At 39.5% G+C, this 26,065-nt stretch overlaps 1 protein-coding gene across 5 annotated transcripts in view; it reads right to left on the bottom strand.

The window, feature by feature from the left end:
• Positions 1–26,065, bottom strand: part of Phactr2 (phosphatase and actin regulator 2) — a 263,525-nt gene that overhangs the window by 60,267 nt on the left and 177,193 nt on the right. For all 5 annotated transcript variants that reach the window (XM_060380256.1, XM_060380257.1, XM_060380258.1 and 2 more), the window contains exon 2: positions 24,712–24,879. In XM_060380256.1, coding sequence (XP_060236239.1) covers positions 24,712–24,879 — 168 coding nt within the window. The remainder of the gene's footprint in view (positions 1–24,711; positions 24,880–26,065) is intronic.

Genomic DNA, 26,065 nt, shown 5'->3' with positions numbered 1-26,065 from the left:
TCTGAACAACAAACACAAAATGAAACAAAAAGCCCCAAATCAGAAACCCCCTAGATAGTTCCTGTAAAGATGTCACCTGAACCCTGCTGAGAAGGGATAACCTTTAGTGGGTTTGTTGTTGTTTTAGATTTTTGCTTTTGTTTTTCTCTCACACCAACTCAAAAGTTCAACAAAGTATATCCCTGCAACTAGTGGTTCTGGTATACCCCCTGACAAAACTTATAAAGAATGAAGAAGGGAATTAGTGATGGGCAGCTTTTTGAGGCAAATGAAGGGAAGGGAATTGTGGGTTCCTCCTTCTGGAAGCAATCTACATTCCCGAAGTTCCCTGTGGTTGAGCTCAGGAGCGGAAAGCAGGGCCTCAGTGGCACTGACCTGCATATCCGAATCTTACTCTGCCACTAGCTTCCCTCCCCTCTTGAGGGTCCAGTAGGTGTGGGCGAACAGTAGGTGTTGAGCTTGGTTAAGCACATGGACATCCCCAAGTGTTTACTGAAGGCAAGAGCTCCCAGAATAGCAGCACTTAGTCTCTCTTGAAGAAAAATTATTTTCCTTCCTTCTGATAACTAGGAACTGTGTGCTGCTTTTTTCTTTTCTTTGTTTCTTTTTTTTTTTTAATCCTGATTTCTAGAAAAGCCAGCATAAAACTTAATACTTATCTCATGTGATATTTCACATTTTCTCCTTTTTTGCAACCTGAACTCACTTTTATTTTATGCATAATGTACGAGTTCTTTGGTGTAAGTTGTCAAGTGTGCTATTGGAATTAGGATGTGAACAAAGAAGAAAATGAATGAATGAGTGAGTAAGTGAATGGTTAAAACAAAAAAACAAAAATGACAATGAACCCTTATTGGTCTTAGTAGAGGTACATCTGTCTCCCTTCCCTCTGCCAGTCCTGTTCTCTACCACCCCTTTTGGAAACTAGTATCCACAGTGAACACAGTTACTGTGGCGGCACACCCAAGTTCTTCTCTAGAAGTTCCTTACAGAGTGCTGTCACCTACGCGCAGTGCCAGTGTGTTCAGACTCTCACTGAAGAAAGAAGAGCAATCCAAAGACCAGCTTCCTAAGGCTGCAGCAACCAGGTCCCCGATTCCTTGCAAGACAACCCACCTCACTGCCAACCCAGAACATGGTCAGCCACACTGTCTTTCTCCACTCATCCCTTGCTAATACGAGCAGAACTTTTCAGTGACTGCCATGTCTGTAACATTGCCCAAAATGTCACATAATTTTTCATGTCCCAGAAGACTGGGCTGAAGTCAAATGGTGTTGGGCAGCCTACATCAAGTTTTTGTGCTTCTAATCTGTGATCTATAAAAATGAGGGACGACTCAGTGGTCACTAACTCAACCAGCTCAAATACTATGGGATTCAGCATCATCAATGAAGGCCACTCTAAAACCTGTGCTTTGTATACTTTTAAAAACTTTTATTTCTTCACTAAAATTTTTCTTTCTTCACCTGAGAGACTAGAACATAGTCCGTTCACACTTCTGCTTTTCTACTGCAGATCCTACTCCACTCTTCAGTCTGAGTTTTGAGATTTTCTTGGTTTAATTCTAACTTAAATCGTGGCTTAAACAAATCTTCCATTTTTTTTTTTTCTTTGTATACCAAAATTTTTTCCCATTTCTTCCTGTGAATTCCATGAAGTTCTGTGCCAGCTTCCATGAGCGATCAAAGTCAACAACTCTGTTCTTTTTTTCTCTACCTCATAAACAGGCCCTGATAGGAAAATACCATGAGCTGTTTGCTTGGTCTCTGGCTAAGAGCATTTTAAACACATAATGTAGATAACTGTGTGAGGGCCAACATGGACAAACAGCAGGCTGGGTATGGAAGGTATGTTGCTGAGCACAAAATTCCAACCCCTGAAGTACAAGAATCTTATTCTTCACCTTTTAAAATATTTGTCTGTGTTTATACAGTGTCTGTGTGTTTGCAGAGCAGATTCACTGGACGTTTTTCATGGACTCTGAGGGGTTTTGCGTTGGATGGAACTTGAGGAGTCAATTTGGTTCAGCATGCCGATTAGGGCAAGAGCATCATGGAAACGTTCTCAATGCTTGCTCACCTGCTTTCCCAGCTTGGAGGCAAAAATCCTTACGTGTCTTTGAGGCCTACCTCAACTATCCACGAGCTTTACTTTTGTGGAGAAATTCCCCTGATAGCACCCAGATCTCCCTTCCTGTGACTTCTGCACAGCAATCAAACCCAAGTTCTACTTGTCAGTGCATCATAGGAGCCTGCTTCACAGTGCTCAGCATGAGCAAGGGAGCCTACTGAAGCCACCTGGAGTCTGGTCCCAGGGTCAAACCAGTGTCTTTGTGATGGAAGATCACACTAATTTGTACATGAAATATAATATAATATAATATAATATAATATAATATAATATAATATAATATAATATAATATGCACATAGAGGTTGTGGTATCCCACAGCTATACCATAATATTGCCCGGAGAAATGGGGCACAGGTCATTGGATATAGTTCCTGGTTCTGTCTGTACTTAACCAACTATGTAAATGAATGGGACACAAATTCTCTCTTTTATCCTGATTGTAAATGTATTAGTGATTCATAACCAAGATCAAACAAATACATGATTTCTGTGTCACTTTTCGCACTGGGTGAATTAATATTTTGATATTTCAATTCTGATTACAATAGCACACATTCTGACTCTCTCTAGAAAGTGAAAGATGCATCACCCACGGTTTTCCTGACTTTGTACTTCTACTCTTAGAAGTACAAAGTATTTTAAAGGGATCAGTCTTTCAAAACACCCAACAGCTGCAGCAACCCTGGGGATGTTCTTTCTCTTATCCAGTTACTCTTTCCTGGCTGTCTGATACAGACCTCCACACTTGATGCTTTCCCCCAGGGACTGTGCCATACAGTGTCCTGTCTTCATCAGAAGATTATTCCCCAGCATGGCTCATTCCATAATGGCCTTCATGCTCTGATCAAAGATTTGCTCACCAGAAGTCCCTGCTGAAGTGCTTGTCTCCTTCTCATTCAGCCATCTCATCTGAACCAAGCTAGTGCTCAATGCTATGTCCCCAGTGATGACATGCTGGCTACTGTCACTCAAAATACATATAAATTTTGCTGAGAATGTGAAATAAAAAGAAAATGGCCTTGTCCTGATACTGATTTTGTTTTCTATCCCCTCTTACTTTCCAGTCTAGGAGAAAGCAAGAGAAGTTCATGGCACAGCCTCAAGGAACAAGGGTGTTCTGTCTCCTCTCATCTTTACACTTTGGCTGCGCCAGGCTATGAGAAAAAGTTTCCAATTTAGTCCTATGGATTGTGTGAAAAAGGCTCTGTATGAAGCAAAGAAGGAAACCCACAGTGTGTGGACAGACACCAGCAGCTAGCAGGGTGTAGCACAGGACTGGCTAGGCTCCTCATAAATTATAAATGATTTATGATGTCCTTCTGGGCACAGGGTGACAGCCATGAAACCTGCATTCAAGAGAAGCCAGGGCATATGCCACCAGCTCCTTTCAGTGGATATTTGGCCAGGATTTCCTGTTACTCTGGAAGTATCTGGGAGAGTAAATCATGTAGTCAACAAGTCTTTTGTGTTTTCACTTGGCAAGAAAAGAGAGTCCTAATTCTCAATTCTAACACCGTTTAATGACTGAACAAAATAGAAGAGCAAACAAGAGACTCAAATAAGTATGCCTTGTTATCTTCTTGGTTCTGAGTCATGAATGGGCTTGCTGTAAAACTCACAGAAACTCAGAAAACCAGTGGTCCTGTGTTGGAAGTGTTCTTTAATGCTGCCTCGGCTTGGCTCCTCTTTAGTACAGGGAGGGAAAGTAGGATTATGGAAAATGGTCTCCTTTCTGAAAGACCCTTCACAAAGATGAAGTTAGCTAGCCCATTTAAAGAAACAACCACTCATGTTCTCCCATAACACAGTTGCAAAAAACTTCCAAAACATCTTAAGAATGTAGAGTAAAAAAGCCAACATCCCTACCTACAAGCTCAGGGGGTCTGACCATTTTCTTGTTTGCCATTCCTGTATTCAAAGCTCCTGAGACCTCAGAAGCGGCTGATCTCCTCAGAACAGCAGCTGTGCTCAACCACTGGCCACACTAACCACATCCATTCTCCCTCCCTCTTTGCCTTTGCCCCTCTCTCCTCCCTACCCTCTGCCTCCCCCACCAATGCTAAGGTGGAGCTTTACTTATAATTTTCTAAGCCTCTCTTTCTTCTCTTCAGTTCCCTTCCTGTAGTTACTGTATTTTTCTACAACTAGAGGGCTTCTCTAATCCCTCTATGGTGAAACCATCCTTATAGTTTCATGCCTTCTGCAAAGAGCAGTGTGCGCAGCATCCTCTTGCTACCTCAGACACTTCCAAGACACTTCTTGAAGTTTAGGCCTTTTCACCTACGAAATGAAGTGTCATCTGCTACCTTAGGTTCCTTTGGAGGCAATGACTTATGCCAAGCAAGGAGTAGATGGAGTAAACCTACAGTCTAGAGAGTTTTCAAGAAATATAAACTATTGCTGATATTCATGCATATTTACCTTGTTCACTGTTAAACTCATGGGTTTGTTGTGTATATGTGTGTTATTCGTATTCGCACAGATCTAGTGGACAGCCTGACATTTTATCCCAATAATACCCAAAATGCCATACTGCACAGTGCTGTTATTGAGAAATCTAAATATCTTTTATTTGGGCCAGGGAGAAAAGGGGTGGTGAGAGAAGGAAGAAGTGTCCACCCTATTTTTCTATTTCTTTTAGAAATAGTTGTTCAAGGTTCCTGAATAAACTGCATTGAAAAAAAAAAAAAGAAATAGTTACCTATCTTCTCTCATTTAGAAAGTTACTCCCCCTGACCCTGCTCTTTAGTACCTATCATTTGTGAAGATGACATCCTTGGCCTTGAGGATCTGTGGCACACTGGTGATTGGTTCAGAGAGGGACATATGCTTAAGTTGTACCAGTAAGATCCAAGCCCTAGAAAATTGTTGGAACAATAAGGAATCCAAGCTATATCTTTCTTCTGGAACCAGGACAACTCGCCTGCTATGATGCTAGAATTGCTGGTGACTGCTTTGCCTCCACAAGAAAAAAAGTTCAAGTTTAAAAGGGACAAAACAGAGGGGGCCAGACTCAAAGAGATTCCCAACCATAGCTTTTAAGTACCTGATCCCACCCGGTCTGCAGATTGGATTACCCTGTGTTGTTTTTTTACTCATAAGAACAAATGAATCCCATTTCCCTCAGCTATTATGATTTATACACAATAAAGAGCTTCACTCAACCAAGAAATTTTTGGTTTGAAACTCACTGAATTTCCTTCCAGCAAGGACCAAAAAATCTCTATGCTTGAGGAGTAGAGACATGAAAGAACTCAGTAGGTCCCCTCTTCCTGCCTTGTTTGTAACCCAGAAAGACCTTAAGAAAGAGGAAGATGGAGGGAGCTATGTCCCTTTCTTCTCTTGTCCCAACTTCTCCTGAAGAAAACTAATTGTAATCATCTACTTTATTTGTCACTTAGAGAACATTTTTGACCCCCACCCAGTAGCCTAGAAGGATAGACTAAGTAACTACTTTTATTCCCTTCATACAAACAAAGGTTTTAAGACTTGGAGAGGCTAGACATGTTTTCCAGTCACATTGCTAGAACTCAGGTGCACCTAACAAAAAGTTCATCACTTCATCCCCATTCTGAAGTGATGATTACAAAGAACTCAGCTTCCCCAAGAACAAGGAGTGCCTTCTCATTCTCTTTCCCTCCAAGACACCAGATGCATTAGCTCTTAAACATTAGCTTTAAGTAGATATTCTTTAGGCAGCACTACAGGAACACAATTCAAATTACAAAATGTTAAGACAAAAGTGTTCTCTTGGGCTGATGAGATGGCCCAGTCACTTGTTGTTTACCATATTTGGTTGCTTGATGCCACAGACTCACACAGTGGAAGGAGGGAGTGGACAAGGTATCCTCTGACCTCCACATGCATGGCACAAATGTCCCTCCCCTCCCTAAATATATAAATGTATTAAAATTTTATTTTAAAATGCTTACTCTCTTCCTGTCCCAACCGAACCCCATCCTAATTTTGCAAACAATTACAAATACAAGCAAATACAATTAACTTTCTTTCGAAAATGTTCATGCATGCATGTGTGTGAGTGTGTTACTGCATGTTTGTGGAGGCCACAGGATAGCCTCAAGGTGTCATCCTCAGTAATACTATCTCATCTCTTCGAGACAGCCTCTCATTGGCTGGAGCTCACAATTAGGCGAGGCTAGCTAGTGAGCTCCAGGGATCTGCTCATCTCTGCTTCCCCAGGGCTTGCCATTCAGACCTTCAAGGCACACCTGAACATGAGTCCTAGCTAATTAAAATTAAATCTCAGTACTTAAAATGAGTTTCAAAGGGAGAAAAAGCAAACTGTAAGAAAAACCTCATACAATGCAAAAATTACCACCAACACAGAGAGTCATTTGAGATTGTTGGATTAGGATTATATCTGGGAAGAGGGCAAAAGAAAAAAAATTAGTCTGTAGCGTATCTGTGTAACGATGAGGCATCAAAATTAGATTTAAGATTTGATCTTTAAATTCTAAAATATTAGAATTTTAGCTATCAAAAGTCCAGCTATAGTTTTAAGGGAGGAAAGAAGATACTTCTAACAATATCACAAAAAGGACTTTTTTTTAACCCCTCCAAGCATGAAGAAGAAACCTGTTATTACAACATAATGAGTATCACAGCCCAGTCTGCTTGTATGAAGAAGATTTTAGACGTGGACCAGGAACCAGAACACTGTCTTGCTACATTGTTTCACTCTTATAATTGTCCTTACCTCCATCTCACCCCACCCTGTCTAAGCTGTACCACTGACTAGTTTATGGCATTCATTAAGACACTTAAAATCCATGAGGCATAAGATGATGGAACCAGAAAATAATTATCTGCTCTTATGGCTTTGTATGTTGCACTCTTTCACTGAACAAATGTGTGTAATACAACTGGAGAGCTAAAGCTGACAGAAAAGCTTGAGGCAGGAGGAGAGGCCAAAATTCACTGCTGTTCCTAAAGAAGGAAAGTTTGGAAACTGCTATGGCAGATCAATTCAATACCCACATTTTTTATTCTCAAGGGCTAGAGACTCAGGATTCAAACAATGAGCAAGTCCTCTGTTCCAAATGGGCCAGAAGTGATAGCATCTCAGGAAGGTGACTAGAGGCCAAGAGTCATGTGTTACGTGAAGCACTGTCCTCCTGCTCCTACCTGACCCAAAGCCCAAGAAACCCAAAAGCCAGCACGGGTGCCTGGGGATTCATTCAGCTTAAGAAAAGCTTGCAAGTTTTCTGCCCCTTGTTCCTTCAGAACAAAAGAGAGGGAACTAGGGTTTGACATCACCATGATGACACACGTAGAACAACTGTATTTTGACCTTAAGTGAGTAAGTACTGTCTAGAGCAGCAGTCCACAGACTGTTGGTCAAGACACCTGTCAAAGGGGTTGCATATCAGGTACCCTGCATATCAGATACTTACATTACAATTCATAACATAGCAAAATTACAGTGATGAAGTAGAAATGAAAATAAGTTTATGGTTGGGGGGGTCACCACAGCATGAGGAACTGTATTAAAAGGTTGCAGCATTAGGAAGGTTGAGAACCACTCTATACAGAAATACTGTCTAGTGAAAGAAGTAACTGGAGAATGAATCTCAGCTGTAAATGAGAAAGCTCTGTAAGCTTTCTCAGACCAGTTGGCAATGCCATCTACTAGTGGAAACTATAGCCCTGAACTCCTGATGGCGCTGCCAGAACCAGGGCTCAGAAAGTACTTTCGTGTTTCAGAGACTTTTGAACTTTCATCAACTTGCTCTGTCTTATTTCCTTTAAGACCAGGTTGTCCACAGCAAGGAAGATTAGATATGAAAGGGCTTTCAGTCAAACTAGGCCACTCAGATTAAGACACTCACATGCAGTAAGCATCTAATGTATACCAAGAAGTGTGAAAATAGGTTTTGGGTTTTTTTTTGTTTTTTTTTGTTTTGTTTTTTTTTTTTTACAGAGGAAGGAATGTATGTGCTTGTGCCTGTTTTGTTTAGTTAGGAACAAAACACACTAAAATGCAAGTCAAGTAGTACAGAGAGTACCTGCTTAAGTTAGATGACTGGAGCAGAAATTACCCCTTTCCTATATATATCCAACCAGATGAGGCTCCAAGATGAGGAAAATCTTTGTTTTCTTGAGCATATTGTAGAGTTATCTCTACACAAAAGAGTGACAGCGTTTGTGGAGAACAGGATTCCTCTGACAAAAGCTGCCCAGACCTAAGTTGGGAAGTGAACTGCACCAAGTTTTGACTGGCCCTGCAGGGACAGGAGAAAGTGTCCCTCCAAATAAAGGTCTTATTTTTTGAAAGTAAATACACAAATAGGGTTTCTCTGTGGCTAAAATTATAATTAAATTTTGACAGTAATATTGTGGTAGTTTTTTCTCCCAGCCCCAAGCTCCCAAATAAAGAGTCACAAGACTCAAAATAGATATCTACAAATACCTAGGCCATATAGCTGGGCTCTTCTCTGACTAGGTCGTAAGTTAAAATAACCCATTATACTAATCTACATTTTGCTACATGGCTGGTTATTTCTGCTCAGGTACCATGTGTTTGTTTTCCTCACATCTTGCCAGACAAACTTCACGTGCCTTGCTATATCCCAGAATTCTGCCTGCTGGATGTCCCACCTCCTATATCCTGCCTCAGCTATAGGCCATTAGCTTTTTATTGACAGGTGATGCTTCCATACATACACAAGGGATTCCTTCTGTATAGCAAATCCATCCTATAACACTGACATCATGGTTTTGCTCAACAACATCCTTTCTCATTTCTTCAAATTCTCTGTTACAGTGATATCAGGATCCCCTTACAGAAAGGGTATAACACAGGGCATATACCAGAAAAATACATTTTTCTTTATATATGACATAGGATGATATCCTACATATGTATAACAACAGATTGCTACATATTATGCATATACATAATATGTATACATATTCTTTTTAAGAATAATTTATTTAGTTTTATTTTATGGGCATTCATGTTTTGTCTGCATATATGTCTTTGTGTCTGCGCACACTGGGCCCCTCTAACTGGTATTATAGACAGCTGAGAGCTGCCATATGGGTTCTGGGAATTGAACCAAAGCCCTCTGAAAGAGCAGCCAGTGCTCTTAACTACTGAGTCACATAAATTTTTAAGAGGACTAGAATGTTCTGATAAGAAGCTTTCTCTATGTAGAAATATGTATCTATAATGTAGCCTTCTATAGAATATTTACATAGAATTATAGAATAAACATTATTTGTATATAACATTCTATGGCTCCATTTAAACCTAATAGAATTCTGCATGCCAAAACACTTCTCTGCAAGACAAAGTCTAACTTCTTAGGAATATGTCTCTTTCTATACCTACAGCGTACAACTTAAGACAGGTAAGGCAAACTCCCAAACTTTCCTGAGGCTGTCTTCCTGTACATGAAATGAATAGTGAGAACCTACTGAATGGATACTAGAATAAAACACAAAGTGACTGACACAAGTCACAGATCACCCAAATATTACATTTTTACTCACCAAATATACCCCCCAAATATACTTGTCAGTCCTTTTTATTTTATCCCACTCATACCTTCAGTTTGATATGAATATTAATATAAAGGTATCACAGTACAGGAATAAAGAATGAAGAACTCAAGCTGGACTGATAATGTTCAAAATGTATACATTTTTTTTGATAACAAGCTCTGAAACTGAGATCAACTTCTTTAATTTTTCTATGCTTCATTACCCATTCTTTGATAAAATTAGGATTATAATTACAACATACCTCATGGAACAATAAGGAAGATTACAAGCATTTAAAATAGCCTTCCTGGGCTGATGAGATGGTTCTGTGGGGAAAGGTGGGTGCCATTGAGTCTGACAACCTGAGCTTAATCACTGCGACCCACACAGCAACAGAAGAGAAATAATGTGTGAAAGTTGTCCTTTAACCTCCACACAAACAAACAAGAAAGAAATAAGACAGCAACGGACACAGTAAAAATGAGGACTTGGTAAAATTGTTATTGATAGAGTCATCTTTCTCCTACACTAAGATAATTCCTCAAAAAAAAAAAAAAAGCCTTAAATGAGTAATGACAATAAAGCTTAGACCTCAAAAACAAAACATAATACTACATTTGTAGCAAAATTACCTCTGTAGAACATTTTCAAACCTTATGAGGTGCCATTTCTTTAAACTTCTGAGTACTGAGCTGACCTGGGAAACTCAGCTGAAAGAACCATATTCCAGATGTCAGCAATACATCAGCATCTGATTTAAATGATGATTACACTTCAGTTGGTATCTTTCATGTTTTGCACTTGATTAATCTAAAGTTTTCTTTAAAAACAAATTATAGGGACTAGAAAATGGAAAATGGAAACTTGTTTAATCAGTAAAAATTTCAATTTCATGAAATTTGTTGTTCAATCATGTAAATGCTCTTAACCCTACAGACTTGTACATCAAAGTGACTGATAAGATAAACTTCTATTATCATTTTAGAAATTAAATTTTAAAACAGTTTGGACTATAGAACTCTATATGAATGCCGAGATGAAACATTTTAAAAAACACACAGATGCATAGTAAATTTTGCATGACTTTCTTGTGTCCAGTCTTCTTTCCATCCTGTTTTCTACTCCCTTACATATTTCACATAACCTACCAATGCCCCCCCCATTACAGGCACTACTAAGATCTTATTTTGGACCACCACCACCAACAAAGCTGTATCAGAACCAGTTTCAAATCCTAAGAGTCTAGACTTGGGAAGCAGTCGAAGAAAATTGGGATAGGAAATGTTTGAGGCCCAGGTGAGGAATAGTTTTTCATTTACCACACAGACATACACACAAAATTAAGATGGCAACAAATTCCAAATGAGAAACAGATTAGGAAAATATGTAAGCCAAAAACCAGTCACTTTCCAGGACTTAGTCTTAGAGATAAGGACCAGATTGGTAACACAGAACTGAAAAAAAAAAAAAAAAAAAAACAAAAAACAATAACAACAACAACAAAAAACCCACAATGGGAAACAATACACAGAGGAAATCAAATAATGGACTTCTCTGATACAAGTCCTCAGACCTGGCTAGGAGGAATTCTGTGGCACTTCTCAAAAGTTCTTACAAGGGCACCATTCCAAAGGACAATAAAACAGGGAAATTATCTATTGAAGTAAGGGATACAAATAGTCAGACACTCTGAAAGTAGTCCAAACTGCAATAGAACCCTCCTTTTAATGAACAGGTTGATGGGAACTGTATCCCCTTCCCTCCTACGCCCTCAGCAACAAATGTGATGAAAGAGAATCTAAAGACAGTTAATGATGATAAGTTTCAGTCTTGTGGATATACTTTGTAACATGTCATATATAACTATAAATTAGAAAAATCTCTAGTAACAATGGCTTATTTATGGATGTTTTCCTAGAATGCTCAGGAGAGAAGTTTTGCTTCTCTTGCTGTAGCAAAAAATAATGTGCCACCCCATCCAGAACAGGCTGAGTCTTTGAAATACTTGTCAGCTTTCCACAGCTACAAGAGTAAATCCAAACCTTAGTTTGGATTAAACAAATAACATCCAATTCCCCAGAATGCACAGGGAGCAAGGGAGGCTCCTTCACTCCATTTAAAAAACAGAGGTCATGCTTTATATTAATCTGTAGACAGTAAACTCTGCTGGCTTGGCCAGCCCATTGTGCAGCTGGCTATTTTAAAGCTGTGATGGACAGTTCCTGTATTTATGCAGCCACTGACTTCAATGATGATGAAAGCATAGCAGCATAGCTCAGCCATTACTCTCTCATAAGTGGGCTTTCCCACTAGAAGAGACCAACCATAAATAATGCACAGCCTATAAGCAAAAGGCAAGGCTCTACTAATTTTTCCCATCTACCTCTATACAGAAAAGCTGAATCAAGAAGAAGAATAAATACTTATTCTCCCTTATATGTTATATCCATTATTTTTCTTATGATTGTGACAAAATATCCTGACTGACAAAGGTAATGAAGAGAAGTAATTGTCGAGGATGAGCAGCCTATCGCAGCAGGCAAGCATGGTAGCATAATCATGAGGCAGTAGTTCTTGCAGAATCCTCAATCAGGATGCAAAGAGCAACCAACACTGGCACTCAGCTTGCTTTATACCCAGTCCAGAGCCCTAGCCCATGGAATAGTGCTGTGCACATTTAGGATACCTCATTTAATCCAATGAAGAAAGCCTCTCCTAGACATGGCTAGAGGTTTGCTTCCATGGTGATCCTACATTCCATCAAGTTAACAATCACGAGTAAGGATCATCTATTTCAGATCTATTAAATATAAAAAGAATTTATTTCAGCACAGTCATCTATCATCAGGAAAACAATACAAGAGTTCCCAAAAAGTATTTATTATGATACAATTATAATATGCTATCTCTTTAACCCATAGCATTTTTTAATTTTTAAAGATTTATTTATTATATATACAATGATCTGCCTGCATGTGTGTCTGCACACCAGATGAGGGTAACAGACCTCATTATAGATAGTCGGGGGCCACCATGTTGTTGCTGGGACTTGAACTCAGGACCTCTGGAAGAGCAGGCAGTGCTCTTAACCTCTGAGCCATCTCTCCAGCCCTGACCCACAGCGTTTCTTATACTCAGTCAGATTAGACTCAATTACAATAAATACAGGTATACAATAATTGAAGTAAAACAAAATCCCCACCTTACCTTCTTTTTGCCAGTCAGTCTCTTTGATGACTTTATATTGCCATACACAGCACCCTATACATGTTTAAATACTTTGTTCATTAATGAAATAACAGGCTCCACTTTACAAAATAAGATGGTGAAATGTTCATTTTATTTTTTATGGCCTTTCAAGGTTCCTTCAGTCTTTCTTGGGTAACACTGTGAAATGACCTAAGGAATGGTTGAAAATGAATATAATTCCTGTCCCCTAAACTTCCCAAACCAAAAGGGCCACTTGCAAGTGCTCCATATGTAGGGTTGGATCAGGCCTTTCATTCATTAACTCCACAAACATTAGTTGAATGTCTAATTAAAGCCAGGAGCTATTCTCCTTGTCTTATGATCCTCAACATAGAACCTGAAAACCCCACCCTTAGTCAGGCTGTGCATGCCTGTAATCTCCACTCTTGTCAGTTAGGCAGGAGGACCTTGTTCAAATCTAGCTCAAGAATATTTATACACAGTGAGACTCTGACTGGAAGAAAACTGAAAAGAGAAATCTCTGCTGGAAGGCAATGTTTGCTTTAGCAAGTATGTAAGAAAAAGAATGAAGGTCTCTGTAAATAACTTTACAGCCTGTAAGACGCTGAGGATAAAATGAGTCTGATAATAAATGTTGGCCAGATGTGGATGAATGAGACTGCACCACAGGCAAATGCTGGTGGGATTAGTAAATGGCGCAGCTATATTGGAAAATGGTCTTCAGAATGTTAAATAGCAAATTGTCATAAGACTCAGCTATTGCATTCATAGGTAAACCACCAAGAGAAGTGAGAACATTCATCTATACAGGGAACCACATACAAATGCTCATTTAAGCACTATCTATAATAGCCCAAAGCAGAAACAACTCAAGTCCATCACCCAACAAATGAAATGTGCTATATCTGCACAACTGAGAACCATTCAACAGTGAAAAGAGATCTGGTGCCTGTTATTAGAAGATGGCTTTGAAAGTATCATGCTAAGTGGGTGACATCAGTCATTGATAGCACTCATTTACTGTTAGGTATTTACATGAAGTGTCAAGAACAGGCAGAGAGCAGAGCTGGGGAGATGGGAGGGCTGTTAGTGAAATGGGATTCCTTCCCAAAGTGATGTAATGTTAAGAATGATTATGGTACTCATTACAAAGCTTTTGAAAATTACTAAAAAATGTCACAAATGTTGAATGTGTGAACTACAGGGTACATGAATCACCTCTCATCAAGGCTATTGAAAAAAAAAAACCCACAGGTGCTGGGGAGAAAGAGAAATGATCAAGACAGACCCCACTGAGAAGGTAGCATTTAATACTGAATTTATTGGAGGAGAGGTAGTCAGTTAAAAGTGAAGGAATCGAGAGAGGAATCGAGAGAGAGAGCCTTGTTTTGCCTCCCATTTGAAAGCACCAGGGTGCCTAAGATGACCTAAGATGAAAGAGAACACTCACAGGCCGTGTCACCAGTAGAGAAAGTGAATAGGCAGTCTTAGTTCTTTGGGTTCTGACTACTTCACTGGTGAATTTGACAAAACTCTGAAAGAAGAAACAGCACAAGTGTCATAAAATTCCATCCGGGAATAATAGGAAGAGATACTTCCCAGTCATTTTATGTAGTCAGTGTCATTCCAATACCAAAACCCACAGAGTTGCATGTACAAGACAATAAAACTATAGATCAATATTACCAACAGTTAAAAGTTACCCAATAAAAACCTGGCAAAAATGTGTCTGTGAGTGTGTATACAGAGAGAGAGAGAGAGAGAGAGAGAGAGAGAGAGAGAGAGAGGGAGAACAGCAAGTATAACCCACTGGAGTCCTATTGCAGAATGCAAAAAATCTGTTCAATATTTAAAAATATATCAGTGTAACCAAGTATAATATTCTAATGAAGAAAGCCCAAGTGTTACCGTTACCACATTAGTTTAATATAGGAAGAACATTCAAGAAATCTAACACTGGGGTCAAGAGATGGTTCAGTAATTAAGAGCAGATGTTGCTCTTCCAGAAAACTTGAGTTTGATTCTCAGCACCCGCATTATGGCTCACAACTATCTGTCCCAGGGAATCTGATGCTCTTCTCTGACCTCTGTAGGCACCAAGCACACACATGACATACAGACTTACATGCAAACAAAATACATACACACACATACACACAAACATACACACATACAATTAGATTTTAAAAAAGAACTCCAAGATCTATTTGTATGGAACAAATATTTCAGCAAACCAGAAACAAACAAACAAACAAAAAAAACAAAACAAAAACAAAAAACCCTCCTCAGCTTAAAGAAACTCACTTACAGTAAGCCTTCAGCAAATACACTTAATGAGTATTTTTCCCCTTTAAGTTGGGAAGTAGGTGAGGAGGCCCTTTTTCACCACGCATTTCTTACTAGAGTAGAAATGCTAGCTAATAGAGAGAAAAGGTAAGAAAAGGCACACAGACAAAGAAGAAAGAAATACAACAATTTCTATGCACAGGAACTGATCCAGAGTTCTCCCAAGATGTGAATGTGGTACAATCGTATATGTATAGACTGCAATGAAAAATGGAATAGACATTTAGAAACATTTAAAATACACATATCATTTGCAATAACTGAAAAAACCACATAATTATAAACTTAACATGGTCTTGTTAAAACTTCAACATGTTGATGAGCAAAATAAAGGAGCTGATTAAACAGAAAGGCACATCAGTTCACAGGAAAGACATCAATCAGACACACCCAAACTGTGGTACAGATTTAATGCAATTCCAACTACAAAAAAAAAAAGAAAAATCCCATCAGGGACACTTTTAGAATATAAGTAAGCTGATTCTAAAATTTAAATGAGAAGGCAAAGAAAGTGGACTAGTTAAACTAATTGTAAAATGAAGAATAAAGTTAGAGAAACCACACTAACTAATTTTCAGACTTAAGAGCTACAGTAACGAAGGCAGTCTGGTATTTGTGAAGGAACAGACACATAGATTAGGAGAACAGAACAGCAAGGCCAGAAATAGATCCCACATATGTGGCCAATTAACTTTGCAAAGGTGCAAAAGCAAGTCAATGTGGAGGAGATGAGTCTTTCCAGCAAGCATTGCTGAAAGTCCCTCCAGGATATCGAAAACAACCCAGAAGAAAAGGAGAAAGTGTGTACCACCAAAATGAACTTTTGCTCTACAAAAGGCTTCGTTAAAACATGAAAAGGCAAGCTGCAAGCTCGCTGAGAGTAAATATCCAAGCAATGACAGAGAAGATGTAGTCTTAAAACTCAGCTGAGAGAAAACAAACTGAACCATAAAAATGGGCCAAAAGACTAGAACTGACCTTTCCCAAAGAGGATTTTTAAAGTTGTAGAAAGGTAATTTAATAGAAAAAATAGATTTTCCAGTAAATTGAACTGAAATGACTAGAAATGCGTATCAAATCTCACACCTGACATGACTATTACCCCCACACTGACCTAAATATGTACCACATAAAGTCATAAAAAAAGCTTTTCGGAAGGACACATAACAAGAAAAGTTTTGTACCTAAAGTGAGACCAAGAGGGTGATTTGTGCCCATGGGTTCAAGATGACTCTAATCAATGCAGCGAGACCTCATTTCAAACACAAATTATGAGTTATGGAAGATGGGGGGACAGACAGAAGACAAGAGAGAGTTGCTTAGTGGGTGGAGCTTTAGTTCTGCGAGTCAAAACTGTTGTTAACCTGTTGTTAATACTCGACATGACTGAAATGCACATTGAAAAATAGTTTATATGGTAAGTTTGATCATTTGTGAGTGACACTGTCTTGCTCTGTAGCCCAGACTAGCCTGCAGACTTACAGACACTCCTCCCGTGTACAAGGATCACAGTTGAGCATCTCATGCCCAGTGATATGTGATTTTTTTCTCTGTACAATAAAAATATCAATACCAAATAATCAACAATATCAAATTCTGACAATGATATGGAGCAACTGGAGCTGTTCTACATTGCTGGCAGAAATGAAAAACTCTGGAAAATGTTTGGCAATTGCTTATAATGTTAAACACACTTAACATAGTAGCTGCACCTACATACCCCCATCCCAACAAGTGAAAACTCTCATCCACAGAAAGCTATATGAGAATTTTAGGGTAGCTTCAGCCACACTTAATCCAACCCTTCCTCAAGTAAATGGCTAAGTAAATCATAAAATAAATTCACATCGTGAAATACCACTTAACAACAAAAAGGGCATCAGAAAGGCATACTGATCAGTCTCCAAAGGGGCTGAAGGAAAGCTGCTAATCTCCTAACTTAATAGCAAATGACATTGTCTCTTGCTTTGTTTGGCTTTCCTTTCCACTTTTTAGGTTAGTCCACAAAGCAGTGTTCTTCCCAGCATAGTCACACACATCTGATATACTCTGCTCTTACTCGTCCTTTTCCCTCACTGCCCTCTCTCATGCCCCTCCCCAACACCAGCTGGTTCATTTCTTCTCCCACTTTCAATTTCCTGCTGCATGTATTCCATTACTCTCTGTAGTTCAGAATCACAAACCGCTTCCTACTTTCTAAACAATAAACACATGCTCCCATATATACAAGATTGAACTTTTTGGTCCTCCAAAGGAAAGAAGACACATAGTATTTGTCTTTCCAAGTCTGGTATTCTTCTCTATGACTGCATATTTCTCTATCCATTCATCTACTGACGGACAAGTAGGCCAGTTCCATTTACTGACTATTGCATGTAGTATATCTGTAAACATGGCTGTGCAAGTCTTACGATGTTCTTCCTCGGAGTCCTTACCCAAGACTGTTATGGCTCAGTCTGTGGTAGTCTTATTTTCAGGGTGTCTTTCTCTCTCTCTCTCTCTCTCTCTGTCTCTGTCTTGAGAAACCTCCATATTTCTTTCTGTAATGGTGGTATAAGCCTCCCATCATCAGTGAATAAGGGCTCTTCCTCTATGTCCTTGCCAGTATCTCTTGCCATTTGTTTTCTTGATAGCCGTTCTGATTAGGTAAGATGGAATCTCACAGCAGTTTTCATTTGCATTTCTCCGGTGGTGAATGATTTTGAACATCTTCCAAGTATTTACTGGCCATTTGTATTCTGGCTTATAAGAACGTTTCTACAGTTCATTAGCCTATCTTTCGATCAGAACATTTGTGGTTTGGATGCTTGATTTCTGTTGTTCTTTATACATCCTGGCTATTAATTCTTAGTTGACATGTAGCCGGCAAGAATTTCTCCCCCTATTCTGTAGGCTGCCTTTTCACTTTGGTGACTGTTTCCAGTGCTGTGTAGATGCTTCTTAACTTTCTGTATTCCTATTTGTCAACTCTTGAGATTACTCTCTGTGCTATTGGAGTATGTTCAGAAAACCCTTGTCTGGGCCTGTGGATCTTGAAGTGTCATGTCTATGTTTTCTTCTGGCAGTTTCAAAACATCAGATCTTATAAGACCTTTAATCCATTCTGACTTGATTTTTGTGCAGGGTGAGAGATATTGATCTAATCTTTTCCTTCACATTTGAAAATCCAGTTTCCATAGTACCACTGGTTACAGCAGCAATCTTTTTTGTACGTTTTTGACAGCTTTGTTAAATATTATTTGACTGCAACTGTATGAGTTTATTTGTGGTCTTCTTGGTCTTTGAGTTTGTTTTTGTGCCAGCACCATGGTATTTGTTATTACTGCTCTGTAATATAATTAGAAAAATTAAAGAAAAATCATGTGTAGGGGTGTGTGTGTTTGTGTGTGTGTGTGTGTGTGTGTGTACGCTTGGGTGTGCATGTGAGTGCAGGTGAGAGGAAGACATGGAATCCTTTGATGCTGGAGTTACAGTGATCATCAGCCACCTGATGTGGGTGCTGAAAATAGAACTGCAATCCCCTGCAAGTTGTAGGAGCAGAGCATGCTCTTACTTCTGAGTCATCTCTTCAGCCCCCTCCATTATAATTTGGAATCAGGTATTGTGACACTTCTAGCAGTGTTCTTTCCTGGTAAGGAATGCAGTAAAAAATTAGTTATTTGGGACCCTCTGTGCTTCCCTGTGAATTTTAGGATTTTTTTTTCAAGTTCTGTAAAGAATGCATTAATGCTGTTTTTTTTTTGTTTGTTTTTGTTTTGTTTGTTTTGTTTTTTTAACTAGAGTGAATAAAAATAAAGAACTGACTTACAGCAGCCAAAGCACAATGGAGGAGGTTGATTCACACACAAAAGACAGCACGAGGAGTTGTAGACCAGGTAGTTGACACTGATGTATCCTAACTTTGGAAATGGTTGAGCAAAACTATTCATATATTACAATTCTTAGAACTGTAATACACACACACACACACACACACACACACACACACACACACACACACTCACCAAAAGAAAAGGAAAACCTGGTCACACATTCAGTAACTGATAATGAATACTGTCAGGAATCTTTGCACATTTGTGCTCCCCAAAGCGACCCCACAATTGCTTCTAAGATCTTGGAGGTGTACACTCTTGTAGCCACAGGGAGCAAATATTTCTTCCTGTGGTCTGAAGGTTCATTGATCTATAGCAGCAACAGAGAGGCAGAGTAGGAAAAACATTTCTAAGCAAGACAAAATACCATGTTTCCTAGATGGTTATGGTTTTGATATGGCTGGCACAGATCAGTGCTCAGAAAAAAGCCCCATTTCTAGGGGCAATTCACAGAGAATGATTCCAAGAAGGGTTGCCCAAACCATCCCCTATAACCATAAGATCCATAGTTATGAAATCATTGAAATCATTTTGGCAATGACTGCTACATTACTTCCCTCTACCCCCAATTCAGTCTTCTCACTAAAAAGAAAAATGTGTGAATCTGGGAAATGCTTCCCTTTGCTCTGAACTGGTGAAAAAGACAGACATCTAGAAGCAAAAACATAATGTAATGATGAAGAGAAATGCTCAGGGATGAAAGGGGACTCAAAGTAAAGTCATGAATTTGAGGAAAGAAATAGGTCACACTGAGAAAGAGAGCTACAGGCAGGGGAAGGCATGGAGCAGGTGCTGGACAGAGAGGAGAGGAGATGGTCATCCCAGAGATATTGGGCCCACCTCTCACTCACCCATCTCCATTTCCTAGACACAGTGCTGGCAACAGAAGAGTTAGCTACCAAGAGCTGCATGGCTGTCGAACACCATGACTATGAAATTGTTGGAATGGTGATGTTTATAATGAGTGAGAGTCATTGGCAATGGAGTGATATGTATGTGATCCCTAACTCATGAGATTATTCAACAGGATTTCTCATGGGGATTTTCTTTCCAGGGACATCTCCTTGGCCACTCTGTTTTAAATTATGATCTCCCTCTCATACTGCTCTTCCAATTCTTTGCTGGATTTTTCTCTACTCACTTTGTGATATTCTACGTACTTATTGGAGTTACTTTCCACCTCTTACCATACTAGCCTGTAATTCAAAAGAGAAGGGAGTTGAGTCTCAGTGCCATCACATGCCACTACAGTCTATTCCAGTGCCAGGCATACCATAGATGGAAACATTCAGTGACCCTTCCTCAAAAGAACCATGAGTTCAGCCTAAGGAACCTTACAATTGCTGCATGCCCATTGCTTGGTTATATAACTCTGTTCTGCTATGGTAAACTGGGAAACAGGGTGCATTCTGTCTTGCTTTTCCAATATGGTATAGAGATGAGTGCTACATGACAGCACATCTATTTCCTTAGTGGAACAGAAGACATAAGAATCAAAAAGCTTTCGGGTATTTATATAATGAGAGCAGGCCTTAACAAGTACCATCTCAGAGAAATGCTTTCACTTCATCCTTCTCTGCAGATATGGAAAATAATCCTGGGAAGCAATATTGTGCTTCCATGGTTACAGAGAATATTATGCTTTTCTAGGACCAAACATAATTTTGATCCTTGCCAACCATGTTTCTGAACATGCACTGCTGAAATCAGGCCAGCCAAGCAGAACCAAAGTAATTTACTCAGACCAAATCCATCTCACAGTAAAAGCCAAAGAGGCAAACCTTGTGTGTTAGTGACACCTACCTAGGGCTGACCCTTACGATCTGTGCAGGGAGTTACCTTCCAGGGAACAGTGTAACAAAACTATGGAAAGCACTGGCTGCAGTGCCTTTTTGCTTCCGGACTCCTATTTCCATAGGAGAGTTGGCTATCAGTCCTGGACCAAGACTCCTTGCTAGCAGAAGTGTGTGGCATATCACTTGAACCTCATAGGGTTGCTCTCATGCCTTAGTTGGTACTGCAGAGCACTTTCAGTAACTTCGAGTTTTTGCCAGGTGGCTCTTTGCAAGTTAATCTGATTACTAGAATGCTGCAGCTTACAATGACACTATCTAAAAATCTCAACAGGCATGCCCTAGCCTTTCCTAACAGCATGCAGAGGCCCTGGCGCTCATGGAGATAGAGCCTTGATTTTCTTTATTTAGGAGCACAATCTACTTTTATAAAAGGGTAAAAGTTAGGAAAGAGAAATTTCTCCTGATTGTTTTGTTTGTTCTCTCTCTCCCTCTGTCTGTCTCTGGTCTCCGTCTCTCTGTTCGGAGATGCAGTCTTCTTACCTGGCCCAGGCTGCACTGCACAGGTGGATAGTGCTTTCACACATTCCTTCCCCTCACTTCCTGTGTCTCTTTGTGGCCCTGAACTATACCTTATCTAGAGATGGGTGCCAAGTGTGGGGAGAAATTGGAAGCAGCAGGTGTAAGCTATTCTCAAGACATTTGGCTTTGATGGTAACAGATGATGAAGAAGTTGGAGGAATAACTGTAGGGCTTGCTTGCATGTCTATCCTTGGGGAGACAGAAACATGTTTAAAAATCCAAGGACTGGGACATAAATTAATGGTAGAGTGGTTGTCTAGCACATGGGAGGACCTCGTTTTAATCCCTAGTACTGAAAGAAATCATCAAAGAGACAAAGATGCAGAAGCAAAAGTTGCATCTCTTTCATTAAAACAAAATAGGAGGAAATAATTAGAAAAGAAAAAATATAACTGACATTCTGAATACTAAAGAGAGGGAAGAGAGATGAACTTACGTGAGATGGAGGAAGCCTCAATCATAGGAAGAAACACAGTGGAAATAGTATGAAACGGGTTGAGAAAAGATAACCATGTGACGACGTGGCTGCCATTCCTGTTTGTGTATGCTGTGATGCTCACACAACACCAACCCAGCCTAATGGCATCTTTCTCAGACTGTGTCATGCCAAGAAAATACATGACTATGGATGGAAAAGAGGGATGTTCTCCTGCTCTGCAGAATGGGTCAGAGCTACAGGTAAATTTCTGCTCAGGAACCATGGCAAGGAACTAGAAGTCTGTGTACAAACTCAGTCTGCCCTATAGACAAGGTGTCTCTTTGGGTTTTAAAGCTGCATTCCAAAGCATAGTGGATGGAGGGTCACTAAAATAGACCAAGGTTAGGATTACCTGCCACCTCATGCAATTAAAATGGCATTAGCACATTCATATTAGAGCCTGTCTACTAACTAAATATCCCCATGGCATGGGAAAGGTGTACATTATCAATGACCATGGAATGGAGCAAATATCAGGCTAGGACATTAAGGGACTGACACTGAAGAGTTACTTTTCCCTGAAGAAATTCTTTCCCCACTCCCACATGCTGTGGGAGATCTTGCCAGACTGCATGTGGCCTAGATCATGTTCAAATAGCCTGGTTTCATTATCTGATATATATTGTTTTTAATATCCCCCCCAATAGTGGTAATACCTGAACTGAAGCCAGTCAATCACTCTACCACTGAGCTATGTTCTCAGCCCTTTTGGTGTCTTTATTATTTAAGCTTCATGGATACTTTCTTTAGGTCTCAACAGAAATTACAGCCTTAGAACAAACATACAAGTATACTGAAAACTATTTTATAATTCAAATAAATAATAATAAAAGAGGAAAAGGAAACTCTCTGTACATGTCCTCTCCAAAGAGACATGTTAGTAACTTCAGACCTACATAAAAGGCAACAGAGATTACTGAAATCCATCATCGCCTCTCAATGTCTTAATGGCATAGTCTAGAGAATTGCTCCCATCTTGAGTAACCATGGTAACTTGCAGAACCAGATTCTAGCAATGTTTGGGAAAACATGAGTGGGAGCACTTCAGAAGCGCAACATGGTTCCATCTACTTGTGAAAAACAGGAGTAAGATGCCTAGCCAGGAACTAGAAAGCCACAATTCTTCTGAAGAACAACCACAGAATCTGGAAAGAAGACACCTTAGAATTCAACTCATCTAAGCCCTCAATTTTAACAAAGAAAATGAGGCACAGAGGCTGACTGGTTTCTCCAGGATCATCTAGTGTTTGGTAGAGAAAAACACTTAATGGTCCTTACTCAGCACTCTGTCCACCATCGCCTACTTGTTTCTAATCCAGGAAGCCCCGAAACAGGGAAGGGTCCCAAGATCCATTTTTTTCCCCAATCTAGGTCTCTATCATCTTTTCTACTTTTTATTGCTGTGGTAGAAAAAAAGGACAATACACTCATGAACCTGCTGTCCACAAATGTCAACTCCTGGCAATCTTTTTTCTTTCATGCTTTTGTAATTTCTGTCCCTGAAGATAGTTCTGAGTGTTATTGGGTATCCTTTTTGTTCATTAGACAGCAAATCCTCAACTTTGCTACCTGGGAGCACAACAGAGACACTTATCTCTAGGGATATTGGTTTCCCTGTTGCTCACACTTGTGCTGTGTCTAGTATTTTCTGTTCTGTTTCACAGTGCAAGGACACAGGGTAGTCTTACATAGGCCAATAAGATCTGCTCTGTGATTGTGTGCACATACTGATGACTCCAGACTAGTGTGATAAGAAATTTTGATAAAGCAATAGTTTTGAGCAATAAGCATGGAAAAAGCTAAACTTATATCAAGAGATCAATGCCTTTCATCCTTAAACAAAATTCCATGGACACGTAGCATTTGTTTAAACTGAGTTTAGAATCAAAATGAATTTAAACCAGAAGTCCATGTAAAAGGTCCAAAGCAATGAGATTCTTTTATTGATTTTTTTCTCCATACACTGTATTCCTTTCAAGCACACTTTGCTATATAGCGTGCTGTTATACAACCCAGGCTGGCCTCCAGCTCATGGCTCTCCTGCTCACCCGCCAATGGACTGGTACACATGCCATCATGCCCAGTCCAATGTAATTCTTGATGTTCAGTAAGTCCACAAAATAAATGACAATGAAATAATTTCCCAGCATCTTTTTTACAACAGAGACTATTGGTTTGTTCTAAGGACATGATGGGAATTTAAGATCAAACAACACTTCCTTCCATTACGTCATTTAAATCCTATATCTGAAAAAACTACAACAAAGAAGATATTTGAAAAAAAAAAGATATTCTGAGCCAGGAGTAGTAGCTCAGAACACCCCTATAATCCTAGCACTTAGAAGGTGAAATCAGGAGGATCAGAAGTTCAAGACCAGCAATGGTTATGGAGCGAATTCAAGGTCATCTTGTAATAAGATCTTGTTCAAAGAAAAATAAAGTTTTAATAAACAAAAATGTTTCTACTAGTAGCAGTAGGTATGAAAAAAATGGGTGTTCGATGTCACAATGCTCATGCTCGCCATCTCCACCTCCAACCTTCCCTCTGCTTTGTCACATATTGGTATCTATGTGAATTTACAAAAATGTGTTTTAAGGCTATATTAGAAAGCCAAAATCAGAACAAAATTAGGGAGTCAGAGCTATTGAATTGTTTTATCCTTAAGTGAAATAATTTCATTTTAAATAAAAAGTTAATATTTTGGGGGAAAAATATCACAGAAACTATTCAGTTCAACTGGTTGGAAACACCAACAGTTTATCCATTTGGCAACTGTGATAGTAATCATACCTGCCGACGTTTCTCTAAATTTGTCACTGGTCTTCTTTTTCCTCCATTTCCAAGGCTTGAAGATTTTACCGATGGTGGAGAGTTTCCCCTTTCTCTTGAAGGGAGGGGTCTGGGAACCTGCCGGGGGGCCATCTGAGTTTGCTATGGAGGCTTTGTCTAGTCCATCGACTGTAGAAAGAAAAGGAGGTTAGAGGAAAGCTGCAATAAACGCTGGCAGCAACACTATCTGTCTTTTCTTGGCCTGTTAACAGCAACCTTGCCTGCAGTATTTGGAATCTCACATAAAGTCTGCTTTGTCCCTTTCTGCAGCTTTTAGGACTCCCTTGATATTACTCGGGGAATCAATCAATCATAAGTTATAGCCCCCCCCTCCCCAGGTAATCATTTGGGGGAAACAGAAAAGGAGCAAGAGACTTACATAAGAGTTAGGGCCAGACAAATAAAGACCCCTGAACCACAGCTGAGACCATCTGCAACAACACATCACTAGTTTGTGCAGGAGTTGAGTATTCTCAGTATTCCTGAAACAGGATGCTATTCTGCAGCTAGTCTGGCATTCTCAGCAAGGACTTCACAGTCATGGTGCCATGAAAACCATGCTTTCTCCTTCACAAAATAAAGTTTGGTGCCAGGAAGTTAAACTCTATTTATAAAAATATAATATATTATATTATAAAAATATAATGCTAACACTATTGTATACTTCTGTTACAGCAAAGTTTTCAGCCTCAAATAAACTGGTAGCTATCATTAACAACAAGGAATCTATTGACATGTGGGTATGGCATGAGACAGACCATCATCTTCATCTGCCTGCAGAATTTTGCCCGCCAGAAGATGGCCACACTCTGCAGCTGCCCTACACCAAGTTCCAAACAGAAAGGAGACAATGATGACCAGAATCACCCCAACTCCAGATTTTAGTGCCAAAAACCTAGAAGCAGCCCACAACGACAAACTGTGGTATTACTAGTTACTAAAACAGCACTTCGTCTTTTTATAAAGTTGGTATATGGACAAATATGTAATCAGTTAAATACAGTTAAATCAGTTAAATACAACAAAATGTTAAGTTATTGAACTAGGTGGTAGATGTATGAGAGATTAAGTCTTCTGTCTTCTCTGAAGTTTTAGAAACTGTTAGAATAAAAGATTAAGGGGAAAAGCAAATACCAATAGGATTTATATAGCAGACACTCCCCTGAGTGGAAGATGGTGGAACTCTGTTACTCTTGTCACAACCGCGCCTAAATCATTAAACAGTCAACGTGAGTGCATGTCAAAAATACCACGCTGAAAAGGCCATGAAGGAGAGGCGACACACTATGTGGTTCCAGTTTTACCAAATTCTACA

Source organism: Meriones unguiculatus, chromosome 3 (assembly GCF_030254825.1).
Source record: "Meriones unguiculatus strain TT.TT164.6M chromosome 3, Bangor_MerUng_6.1, whole genome shotgun sequence".
NCBI lineage: Eukaryota > Metazoa > Chordata > Mammalia > Rodentia > Muridae > Meriones > Meriones unguiculatus.
The sequence above is the reverse complement of the archived record's forward strand: the minus strand, read 5'-3'. Positions and strand labels throughout refer to the sequence as shown.